At 36.5% G+C, this 13,565-nt stretch overlaps 1 protein-coding gene across 2 annotated transcripts in view; it reads right to left on the bottom strand.

Moving 5' to 3' along the window:
* Nucleotides 1–13,565, bottom strand: part of NDUFAF5 (NADH:ubiquinone oxidoreductase complex assembly factor 5) — a 39,332-nt gene that overhangs the window by 14,056 nt on the left and 11,711 nt on the right. For both annotated transcript variants that reach the window (XR_009548548.1, XM_007526045.3), the window contains exons 5-8: nucleotides 11,092–11,195; nucleotides 8,390–8,429; nucleotides 6,655–6,852; nucleotides 4,104–4,164 (exon numbers count right to left, since the gene is read on the bottom strand). Coding sequence is in view for 1 of the 2 variants with exons in the window: in XM_007526045.3 (XP_007526107.2) it covers nucleotides 4,104–4,164; nucleotides 6,655–6,852; nucleotides 8,390–8,429; nucleotides 11,092–11,195 (403 nt within the window). In the remaining variant the exon portion in view is untranslated. The remainder of the gene's footprint in view (nucleotides 1–4,103; nucleotides 4,165–6,654; nucleotides 6,853–8,389; nucleotides 8,430–11,091; nucleotides 11,196–13,565) is intronic.

Raw genomic sequence — 13,565 nt, forward strand, 5'->3', positions numbered from 1 at the left:
TGATTACATCAGAGGAGTTAAGTGCTGGGGCAGGGTTCAGGAGATGTATGATATATTACTTCTGGTCGCCTGCCACTGTGGGTGTGCATGCTACAAGCTGCCAATCTCTTAATTACAGGGAATGAAGAGTAACTACAATAGTTAATTATCAGTTACAAATTTTCCCTTTTGTAAAGTTGACAGAAGTACCATAATCAAGAGTCAGATGGTAAGTAAATGGATTTTGCTACAAAAGGACAAGAGTAGATTCAGTTAAAATAATGCCAGAAGTTAAGAAGGCAAAATATGGCACCCAATTCAGTCACTAATCGGTCAGTGTTCTCTCTGGACATTTTTTTTCTTCTTCTTCTTCTTTTTCCCCTATCATTTGTAGTACAAGGATAAAATAGAAGACAATTAAGAGAAACAAGTGCAACAGCAATCTTGACAAGCTAGATGAATTTCTAAAAAGTGAGATATTTATTTATTTATTGCCTCCAGTGTTATTGCTGGGGCTCGGTGCCTGCACTACAAATCCACTGCTCCTGGAGGCCATTTTTCCCATTTTGTTGTCCTTGTTGTTGCACTTGTCGTAGTTGTTATTACTGTCATAGCTGTTGTTGTTGGATAGGACAGAGAGAAATCGAGAGAGTAGAGGAAGACAGAGAGGAGGAGAGAAAGATAGACACCTGCAGACCTGCTTCACTGCTTGCGAAGCGACCCTCCTGTAGATGAGGAACTGGGGGCTCAAACCAGGATCCTTACACCGGTCCTTGTGCTTTGCATTATGTGCGCTTAACCCGCTGAGCTACCGCCCAGCTCCTGAGATATTTACTTATTTTAATAAAACTCTTGCTTTAACTCATTACTTTTTAGGATTCAGATTAAAATTTCCCTATATAAGTACTCTTCTGCTTTCACAGAAGAAAGCTGTAATCCCTTCAGCTTTCCTTGTTTATCAAAGCTATTCCACTTATGTAATAAGAAAACCAAACTTCACAAATGCTCATTGAAGTTGAGTCTCTTACTGGTAATAACATGTTTTCAGCATCCTTCACAGAGGTAGGTGTTTAGTTTTGTTCACTTCAACTCTGTGTTGATGGGTTTCTGTACCTCAAAGCCATTCCTTGGATTTCCAGACTTCATTCTTTTAAAAATATGTTTATTTATTTTAATCAGAGAGAGAGAGAAAGAAAAAGACTAGAGCACTGCTTTATCTCTGGCTCATGGTGGTGCTAGGGATTGAACCTGATTGCAGAATTCAGGCATGAAAGTCTTTTGCATAATCACTTTCTTATTTGCCCAGCCTCAAACTTCTCTAGTCTATCAAAAACCCTTGTCCTGCTGAGACTCGTTGGACTCAACCCTCTCCCAGCCTTTGTATTTCACCCTATTCTGCCTTTTCTAAGACCTGACATCATCAGTTATCCCTTCTCCTGGCTTCATTAAACCTATGGAATCACTTAGGTTCTTTCAGACAGCAGTTAAATAAATTCAACTCTTATATAACAAACCCAAAACATTACTCTATATCTTCTGTCCTCCCCTTATGTAGCCTATCTCACTCCTTCAAAAACTTGACATAATATTAGCTGTCACCTTCCACTTAATCGTCAACCTACTCCTATTACCATCATTCCACCACCAAACAAAACAACCCAACACTTACCATTATCATAAGCTTCTTGTTCTTAAACCTAGAATTTTCTATGTCTTGCTTCTCTGCAGCAACTGATGTTTCAGATTACTGCCTTTATTTTAAAATTTAATTTATTTATGTTTGATAGGGGACAGAGAGATGTTTGAGAGAAGAGGGAGGAATAGAGAGGAAAAAGGAGAAACACACCTGCAATACTGCTTCACTGCTTGTGCTCTCCCTCCCTGCAGCTGGGGACCAGGGGCTTGAACCCGGGTATTTGCACATACTTTGTCTGCCAGATGCACTAGTACCACTGGTTGCCCCTCTGCCTCCTCCTTTTATTTCTGAACTCTTTCTTTTGGTTTGGATAGTACCATGTATTTTTGCATTTCTTGTTAACACCTTGTTAGCTATTCATTCTCAATCTCTTTACAGTCATTATACCCAGTCATTCGATATTAAGTTACTGACGGTTCAGAACCAAGCCACTTTCTTTTATCACTCTAGGATCTCTCTCTAGGCATCAACTCACAATGACTCACACTTTCAGCCAGACTGATTACTTCACCTAAGCTATGAACCTACATACACAACCATCTCCCAACACCTCTTATTAAATATCTCAAATGCACTTTAAACATAACACATCCAATTAGGAACTCAAGAGCTGCCTCTGCCTATACTAAGTCTACTATTTTCTCTATCTGGTTATATGAGTTAGAAAGTCAATAGTTGGGGCCAGGTCATGGCATGCCTGGTTGAGTGCACATGTTGTAATGCTCAAGGTCCTTGGTTCAAGCCGCTGGTCCCCAACTTCAGGGGAACAGCTTTGCAAGTGGTGAAGCAGTGTTGTAGGTGTCTCTCTGTCTCTCTCCCTCTCTTATTACCCCATTCCCTCTCAATTTCTGGTGGTCTCTATTCAATAAATAAATGAATATTAAAAAAAAGAAATTTAAAAAAGTCAAGTTATTTTTCACAAATGTCTTCCTCCTTCACTTATCCACAACTAATTCACCAGTAAGAGATCAAAATTTACTTCTTATACATCCTAATTATCTCTAGAATACACCCAACCTTTCTCCATCTCCAATGCTACAACTTTATTCCAATCCATTTTGCAGTGAGCTTTAACTCAGTATCTAATAGTTTATGACATCGTTTTATTCCTTTTTTGTCACTGGGCTTTACCTCTCTAGGTTGATTTTTTCAGACAAAAAACTGAGGCAAAGAGACAGAAGGAAAGATACCATAATATCAAAGCTTACTTCAATACTGTGGCCAGGCTTGGGTGGCTACATGACAAAGCAAGCACACTAATCTTGCCAGTCCTATCTGCCATTCTTTTCAAAACATAAGATGCTACCTGAACCTCACCCTCTCCTCCCATGAAAGTGCCTCAGACACTTTTAAAATAAAGTCTTAATTAGAACTCTAAGATATTACTATATGATCTCTGACACACATTAGTTCATCACTTTAATTAGTTTCTCAAAAGCCCTCTTTTCAGTTTTTGCCTTTGCAGAAGCTGTTCTTGACTGGGATTCACTTTCTTTCCCTTTTCATCTTATAAAAACTTATTATTATTTTGCCTATAGACATTTAATAAAATTTATATAAAATTTAATAAAAATTATATAAAAAGACATTTAAAAAATTGATTTTATGGATAGAGGCAAAGAGAAACTAAGAAGGAAGTGGGGAGAAAGATAAAAAGATAAACACTTGCAGACCTGCTTCACTGCTTGTGAAGCTTCCCCTCCACAGAGGTGTGTGCCCAACTGAGTGCACCAGCACCCAGCCCTACCATCTTAAATATTTTAAAAAGCTTTATTGGGTAGAGACAGAGAGATATTGAGAGGAAAAGGGGAGATGGAGAGGGAGAGAGAAAGACAGCTGCAGCACTACTTCACCACTTGTAAAACTTGCCTCCTGCCAGTGGGAGCCCAAGGACTTGAAACTGAGTCCTTGCACACTGTAATGGGAACACTTAACCAGGTGCAGCAGGCCCCTCATCTTAAACTTTTAAAGAATACAGTCATCACTTTCTCAGGTAAGGCTTCAACCTGTAACACTGTATCACCACTCGTGAAGGAACAGAGACTTGAATTCAGGTCCCTGTGAATGGTAACAGGTGTGCTCTACTGGGCACGCCAACACTAGGCTCTTCAACCACCTGCCTTCTTGTGCCTGGACTTGAGCTGTTAATTACTGCTCAACAATGCTATCTTTGTATTCTACTATCTTCAAACACACTTCAAAAAAGGTTTTCTTTTATAAACCACCACAGTACTATGTACCCTTACTTCATAACTTACCAAAATTCTAATTTAACATTTACTTTTCTGTTGGTTGCCTGATGTCGGCCTTGCTCATTCTATAAGCTACACAAAGATGGTGTGCTTTATTCATTGTACATAGCATCCAATGTCTAAAGAGTTGACTTTCAAAATATGACTCAAGTCTAACAATTTTTTAATGTCCTTACCTTGTAAATCTTCCATCAATTCAAACATTCCAGGATAGTTAACTTGAATTTCATCAGTATCCTATTTAAAAAGAAACAGTTTTATTCATTTAACATATATCACTTAAAAAAAAATCTGTATTTTTGAAAAAGGCTGTAGAGAACACCCAGACCAACTTTAGAATAAACTGTTTTTTTTTAAATAATAATCTTCAAGATGTCATTTGGATTATGCTTGATTTATATTACAAAATAAATTCTCACCATTCTAAGAGAAATCTTTCTAAATACCACCAACTAGTTTTCATTCCTTCCTGAGAAGCACGTCTAGTCTGTTCTTCACAAATTTTACTCCCCCGCCCCCTTTTTTTCATTACTCTTCTTCTTGAAGCCTAAGACACCAAAAATTTTTAGGAGGGGGTTAGTCTTCTAGACAAAAATTCATAGATTCTTATATGCTTTGACTACATTTCCCTGTATACAGTATCAGTCTCTCTCTCTTCTGCTGATGAAAATGGGCCTACCTTGGAGGTAAAAGTGTTTTGCAGACACTTGCCATGGAAAGATGAAAAATTGTACCCATGTGTCAACAACTGTACTGTAAACTGTTAAGTCTCCAGTAAAGTGATTTAAAAAACCTGGGCCAATACACAGTGAATTGATACTAATAGTTATCTCAGTGTAACCTGGAGACCCCTGATCTCCTCAGGTTCTTTGTAGTCAAAATTATTTTCATAAAAATATGAAAATGGAACTCTGGTGGTGGGAATTACGTAGAACTTGTACCCCTCTTATCCCATAATCTTGTCATTCATTAAATGACCAATAAAAAAATTAAGAAAAAAATACGAAGATGATACCTGAGGTCCCAGATTAAATCCTCAGCACCACCATAAGCCAGAGCTGAGCAGTGCCCTGATCTCTCTCTCTCACTAAAATAAATAAAAAACATTTTTTTAAAAATACAAAGATTGATCTCACTCTCAGACAGAAGTTGAAAAACAAGATCAGTAAAAAACAAACAAACAACAAGTAGAACCTGAAATGGAATTGGCGTACAGCACCAAAGTAAAAGACTCTGGTGTGGGGGTGGGTGGATGGGGAGAATACAGGTCCAAGAAGGATGACAGAGGACCTAGTGGGGGTTGTATTGTTATATGGGAAACTGGGGAATGTTATGCATGTACAAACTATCGTATTTACTGTTGAATGTAAAACATTAATTCCCCAATAAAGAAATAAAATAAAATAAAAAAGGGAAAGAAAAAAATACAAAGATGTATTTGATTTTTTCATCTCTTATTCCTTCATTAATATATATTGGGATTTTTCAGAAGTTACATGCCACACTGTATTATAACAAATTTCAATGCATACAAGAGAATCTAGCTCTCTTATATTGTCATATACTACCTCTGCAAATATGTGAAGTAATGACATTCTTTCTCAATTACTTTTGTTTCAGAAAATATTTTTTTTTTTTTTATGAGACATACTTTCTGTTTTAACTTGCAATCAGTCTATCACTGTTAATTCTACATGAGGTGAAACTAAAACTGTTTTAATTTCTGGAGTCAAGATGTGCCACCATTGGACACAAAGTCTTCTCAGTTTTAATTTCTAATGAGTAATATTGACAAATACAACTCACACAAATAAAAGTCCTTTAGGATTCTCAATAACTTTAAGTGTGCAGAGAGCTAGTCAGGCCAAAATTCTGAGAACTCTTCCTTTCAGGAAAGTACCAAGATTTTGGAGATTAAGACAGAATGACAGACTTTCACTTTATCCCTATTGCTAAATGTTTATAACCAAATTTAGTGCTATCACTTATACAATAAAAAACACACAGTGATCCTTGGATGCCACTGTAACATCCTGAGTTAGTAAATTCCTACCTTATTACCTTTCCTTCCCTGAAAGTTCCTTTTTAATTATCAACCCTACTGGAGCAGTCTTGGTACTTCTTTTTGTTATCTTGCTCGAACTCAAGTCCTTGTAAATGCACGCTCCCTCATTTCTGTCACATAACACACTATTACAGCTGAGGTAGTGCTGCAAATACTGCTGTACATCTTTTTTTCTTTTTCTTCTGATTTTTTAAAAAAGATCATTATTATTATTGGAGAGAATGAGGAAGAGAGAAAGATAGATAGACAGCACAGCACTGCTTCATTGCTCATGAAGCTGTTGCAGGTGGGGATCAAGGGCTTGAACCCATGTCCTTGTGTATTATGTGTGCACTTAACCAAGTGTGCCACCACCTGCAAATCACTCCCCCCTTTTTTCTTTTATGTCATCTATAACGCTCTCATAATATATATGTATATAACTCTGGATCTGAAAGTTCTGATGGTCTAAGTCTGTCTTGGGGAAATAGGCTCCAAGATAACTGAGGCACGTTATTTGAGCTACTCAAATAATAGTTAAGGTTTTACATTACAATTCTGTGTCAATCAAGCTGTGTTTATACAAACTAAACAGTGAAAGGAAGAGAGGCAAAACATAGTCTTAAACAATATTCTGTGTTTAGAATAAGACCTTATTTATGAAATGTGTAATTAATAGTTACCACGGTAAGTGTATTAAAACCAGCTCTCCCCAACAAATGTCCTAGGTCATTGACAGCAGTGAATGGAGACACATGTGGAGAAAATCCTCCCTCCCTTTCTGTTTCTGCTAATTGTAAGGAACACCGAAGTTCAAACAGCGTGTCGCCTCCAAACATTGCACCAATAAACACACCATCTGGTTTTAAAACATAATGAATCTGTAACAAAACACAAAACAACAAAATCAGTCAGTATTAGAAGAGTAAAATATGGCCTCTATACCAGTATTTTCTGTTCACTATTATTACATCAAATTAATAATCATATTTTTTATTAGGAGGTTTAGTCAGTACAGTAAAATTTCTTATCTCTCTGTGAAAGTTCTCTGCAGAACACCCTCATCCATAAACGAGGTATTTTTACATCATCATGCACCAAGACCCCAAAGTTCTCTTCAGCCCTCCCTCCTCCTTCCCAAGAGTCTCTCACTTTGATGCATGCCCAGTCAATGTTTCCTTTTGTGTTCTCCCTCCCTGTCCCTATTTCCTAACTCCCACCTAAAAGTGAAGTCATTTGGTATTTGTCCTTCTCTTTTTGGCTTACCTCACTTTATAGGATATCTAATCATATTGTTTTAACATAAAACTCTAAATCTAAACTTACCTGTTAACAACTTATGGAGCTGACAACTAGTCTCTTAGCGAACTTAGTCCCTGAAAGTGTTCAAAACACAATCGTAATTCTCAAAGCAACTCTCCTCTCAATTGTTTAATTCCTCTACACTACCATTTTCTTCTCCCCTTTTTCTGATCATTACCATTCTCCCCTTACTTTTACTAATTATTCTTCAGACAAGAGGATTGAAAACTTCAAGACAGCTTTGACTATTCCCTTTTTTTGAACTTCAAAACTCATCAAACTGTTCTCTCTTTGTAAAGTAAGAAATATCTCCCTCTGCCTTTTAACTCCTACCACTACCTCGTTCCTGGGTAACTGAAAGTTGTTTTTTTTTTTTTTTTGGTTTTTTTTAATGTTGCTAACTTTTCCTAATATCAGTATTCTAACTAGCAAAATGAGATAGTTCGCAGTACTTTAAAACATATATAGCAATGCACAGTGACTGACACAATATTATATCCTTATAATATGGTAGTTACTTTTCTGTGCACTAATGGATTTTATTTTGTTTTGATTTTCCTTTTTTTAAAAAATTTCTTTATTGGGGATTAATATTTTATGATCGATAGCAAATACAATAGTTTGTACATGCATGGCATTTCTCAGTTTTCCACATAACAATACAACCCCCACTAGGTCCTCTGTCATCCTTTTTGGACCTGTACTCTCCCCCCAACCCACCCCAGAACCTTTTACTTTGGTGCAATACACCATTTTCCTTATTTTTTAACCAGACTACTGCTCAGCACTGGCTTATGGTAGGCTGGGGACTGAACCAGAGACCTCTAAGCCTCAAGCATACTGTGTAAACCACTGTGCTATCTATCCTGTTCTCTACCAACGTTTTAATCCTATTATTATCCTAGTCAAAATTTTCTAGTGGCTCTAAAATGCATCAAGAAAAAAAAATTACTCAATGTATTTCTTATAAAGGGTACAAGGTGAATCTGGTCCACATCAGAAAATAAACATTTGATTTACTTCCATTTTCTGTTAGAACTATAAAATGGAAATTATCTGATAATTTCCAATAATAAAATAACACAGGATATTAAAATCTTCATCACATTTTCTCACCTGTCCAAGTGCTCTAGGAAGGTCATTCACCCAATGCAAGCTACAATATGAAAACACATATTTGTTTTAGCCTAAGTCATATAAATATAGCAATTAGCACAATTACATTCTATGAAAGATATTGATTTTGAAGCTTGAAACTGCATATCAAAGTTTACTTAGTGTTTTCACTTGTTTTAAAATAAAAAGTACTCCTAGGGAAAAATCTTCCTGTGTCATACTACAAAATGTGAAAGTATAACACTTTGCTGACTTGATTACCTAGGTTACCTGTCCAATGATTCTTCATTGCTGTGCAAAGCAAGAAGTCAAGTTTTCCAAAGGAAAAATACAAATAGTAAATGAGTTCATAGATATGGTCAGCATCCTTTGGGAGAACGGTACAGTTTCCAGTAGATGGAATGGGGACACAGGACTCTGGCATTTGGAACAGTGAAGAATTATACCCCTTGTTGTTTCATAATTTTGCAAATCAATATTATATCATGGGGCTGAGTGGTGGCACACTTGGTTGAGCTCACATGTGACAGTGCTTGAGGACCCAGTTCAAACCCCACCTGCAGGGGTAAAGTTTCACAAGTGGTGAAGCAGTGCTGCAGGTGATTCTCTGTCTCCCTTTCTCTCAATTTCTGGCTGATTCTATACAATAAATAAAAGTAATAAAAATTAAAGTATATATTGAATCATTAAAAAATAAAGTATATATTGAATCATTAAAAAAAAAGTCAACATCATTTATCACCATAAAAATACAAATTAAAACCACAACGAGAATCACGTTCTTTCTTACATGATGTCCAGACAACTGAATAAAGAAGATATGGAATATAGAACACTACTCTGCAATGAAAAAAAGAGAAAAGATCAGACTGTATCACATGGAACAATATGGATGGAATGTAGGTGATTCCGCTAAACAAAATAAGTAAAGGACAACTACCAGATGATTTTGCTCATATTCAGAATGCAGATGACTAAAACAAATGAAGTTTAAAAAAGGAAGGGCAATCAAACTGTCTCTTGGACTTTATGGAAAGTATTGTGGCTGGGGGGGGAATTTTAGTGGAGAATATGATTTGTACGCTCTCATTTATATACAAAGTCTAGAGAAACTGAACTCATAGAAAGAGAATAGAATGGTGGTTTCTCAGCATCTGGAGGGTAGAGGAGCATGGAGATGTCTATTAAAGAGTATAAACTCCAAGCTATGAAATTCAGGGATCTAATTCACAGCATAATAACTATAATCAACAACACTGTATTATATAAGTAAGTTTACAAATATTTATTTTTTGGAAAGAGGAAGAAATTGAAAGGGGAGTGGGAGATAAAGAGGTCAAGAGACAGACAGACACTGGGAGCATTGCTTCACCACTTGTGAAGCTTCTCTCCAACCCCTATAGGTGGGAGCCAGGGGCTTGAACTCTAGCCCTTATGCATGGTAATGTGCTTTCTACCAGGTGTGCCACTACCTGGCCCTGATTAAAAGGTTTTTTTAAAATTTCTTATATTTATTTATTTTCCCTTTTGTTGCCTTTGTTTTTTTTTTTAATTGTTGTTGTAGTTATTGTTGTTGTTACTGATGTTGTCATTGTTAGATAGGACAGAGAGAAATGGAGACAGGAGGGGAAGACAGAGGGGGAGAGAAAGACAGACACCTGCAAACCTGCCTCACCACCTGTGAAGCAACCCCCCTCCAGGTGGGGAGTCAGGGGCTCGAACCAGGATCCTTACGCTGGTCCTTGTGCTTTGTGCCATGTGCGCTTAACCCACTGTGCTACTGCCCAACTCCCAAAAGTTTTTAAAAGAGTAGATCTTAGGTGATCCGGGAGGTGGCGCAGTGGATAGGGCATCGACCTCTCAAGTGTGAGGTCCTGAGTGCAGTCCCTGGCAGCACATGTACCAGAGTGATGTCTGGTTCTTTCTCTCTCTCCTCCTATCTTTCTCATCAATCAATAAATAAAATCTTAAAAAAAAAAAAAAAAAAAGAGTAGATCTTAGAAGATATTGTTACAAGCACACACACAAAATGACAACTACACAAAACCAAGAAGATGTTAAATACCCCTGCTGTGGTGATCATTTTGTAATACACACATGAATCTAACTGTCACACTGCAGATTTTAAACTTCCTTCTGTCATGTATCAATAGTATCTCAGTAAAGCTGAGAGAGGGAAAAAGTAAAAGCCATTTGGAACTGGTCTTAACTAGATAGTACTATACTCAAGTTTATTTGAAAAAATGTTATAAAAACCTGTTAACATGTCCAAAGAACCTCAACAATTATTTATTTATTTTTTCTATTTGCAGAGCAAATAGCTTCGCATTTTCCAAAGTAAATTTAAAGGAGCACTCTAACATTTGTCTATTAGATCCAGTATAGTTTTTCAAACTTGTGCCCCCCCACTAATACAAATTCCAGAATCGTAAGTTCTATTGGGGAAGAAAACCCTTCAGTAGCAGATGAGCTTTACCAAATTGAGGAAAATTAAGAAAAAAAAGTTAGGATAACATATTATTTCCACTAAGGAATAATCCAAAATATCTACTAGTGAAATTTTACAGCTGATAAAAATGGTTTCTGATATGTTAGCTGTTATTTAGACTGTCATTACCTATTTTACCTCATAATACCAAAGCTTTATAACATGAATTACGTACTTAGATATACACATTTAAAAATACAAATAAATTACCAACCTTAAGCTGCTAACTACCAGGTCAAATGTATTTTCTTGGAAGGGAAGGAATTCTTCATCAGCTAAAACACTGACAACAGGAATTTCCATTTCTAAGGTATTTTTCTGATGGTTAAAAATAAAAGTTCAAAAACATTTATATAAAATATCAATTATTAACACAATCATTGTTAGATTTAAGTCAATGTTATACTTACGGGCAGTTTCTAATCCTTAAGAAAAAAAAAAAAAAAACAGGGCTGAAGGTGATGAACTTGCTTGAGCACATACATTACAGTGCACAAGGACCCAAATTCAAGCCTCTAGTCTCTGGCTACAGAGGGAAGCTTCCTGAGTGGTGAAGCAGTGCTGCAGATGTCTGTGTCTCTCCCTATCTCCCAACTCAATTCCTCTGCCTTATCAAAATAAAATAAATATGTATAAATAAATAAATGTAACCAGACAAGGTACTAAAATTTTTCTTTTTCAAATTTTTATGGTGTTGAAGATGAACCTAGAGCTACAGTCCAGTCACTTCCCTGATTCAATTTTTATTCTTTATTTTGGTTGAGGCCAGGGAGGGAGAGAGGAACGTCAAAGCATCACACAGCTATTGATGGAGCGCCAGTTGCTCTAATAATGCTGCTTACGGTACTCACACAAGATGCTGGGACTTATACCCAGGGTCTCATACATGGAAGATTTGTACTCTATCCATTGAATTACCTGCTCATGCCCAAAATATATATTTTTTAATTTTTAAATTATCTTTATTTAATAGAGACAGGCAGAATTCAAGCGGAAGGGGGATATAGAGAGGGAGGGAGACAGAGAGACACCTGCAGCATTTCTTCATCATTTGTGAAGCTTTCCCTCTGCAGGTGGGGGTGAGGGGCTTGAACCTGGGTCCTTGCATATTGTAACACATGTGTTCAACCAGGTGTGCCACCACCTAGCCCCCCAAAAAGAAAATTTCTTAAATGTCACTTATGACCAACCAGAAAAACTAGCTAGCTAGTTGGAAAGAAAAAAAAAAACCTATTTCATACTAAGAGAAATCTAGAAAATTTCAGAATAATAACTAAAGATATAAAAGTACTATGTGATGATCGATGATCAGTAAAACAGCTCACTTGGATAGTGTATAGCCTTGCTATGTGTGCGTCGCGCGACCCCAGTTCAAGCTGTCTTTCACTACACTGCAGAAAATTTTTCATTCATTTTTATACTCTTAAATTAAAATGGCTATGGCTAAGTAAACATAACTATAAAGGAAAAAATGATAAATGTGATGGCAATACAAATTTTGTTAAAAGCAATAAATAATACACTGCAGGAAATCTTTTCTATGTAAATGATAATATATTAATATTCCTGAAGAATAAACTCTTACAAACCACCTAGGCTAAGAACATGTCAATAGTAAAGTAAGCAGCAGGTGGGGAATGGGAGCTCTTGAGCACTGTTACATGTGTGCTCAACCAGGCGTGCCACCACCTGGCCCCTATTTTCATGTTTTTAAAGCATTTGTCTACTTATTCATTTGTGAGGACTGGGGAGGGAGAGTGTGTGTATGCATGCAAAGCATTGCTCAGTTCTGGCTACTAAACCTGGGACCTCAGAACCTCAGGCATGAAAGTCTTTTGTAAAACCATTATGCTGTCTTCCCAGTCCTTAAACTGATCGGTCATAGGGTAATCTGTAGATGTAAATTAAAATTTTAAAGATAACATCAAAGAATCTGTAACTTTATTCCCAGGGGAAAAAGGAAATCAAACACAGTTATTTTATATAAGGAAATCCATTACAGTGTTTACTAAGAAATGACAAATACAATCCTCCTTCAGTAGATATTTAACTGAATAAATAATAGAATTGTTGCTTAATAGTAGAATACATTCTGAGAAAAGTGTTGACAGGCAATTCCATCTACGAGTAAATGCCACAGATGTACTTACACAAACGTAGATGGAATAATCTACTACAAACCTAGGCTATCCAGAGACCATGGCTCTTTATGCAGTTTATTATTCATTTAGTTTATTATTCATTTAGACTGAAAAATCTCTAAATGGAGTATGATTACTAATACTAGAACAGTATGTATGTGTATATATCATGTTAAACAATGATAAAACAATGATATTCTATGAAAAGGATGGTATACTAGTACAATCTCATGTGTATAAGACTATTCTGGGAAGACAGTCATATGTGAACTTTCCTTACTTCTTTATATTTCTTATGTTATTTAATTCCTCTCCCCCGCCCCGTGTGTATGTATGTGTGTGTATTTTTTTTTCTCAGAAAAATAGCCAAGGAGATAAGAGTAATGTTTATACAAATGACTTTCATGCCTGATGCTCTGAAGTCCTAGGTCCAATCCCCAATATCATCATAAGCCAGAGCAAAACACAACTCTGGTTAAAATAAAAAATGAGGGCAGAGATAGATAGCATGATGGTCATGCAAACAGACTGTCATGCCTGAGGCTCC

This window comes from Erinaceus europaeus, chromosome 1 (assembly GCF_950295315.1).
Source record: "Erinaceus europaeus chromosome 1, mEriEur2.1, whole genome shotgun sequence".
NCBI lineage: Eukaryota > Metazoa > Chordata > Mammalia > Eulipotyphla > Erinaceidae > Erinaceus > Erinaceus europaeus.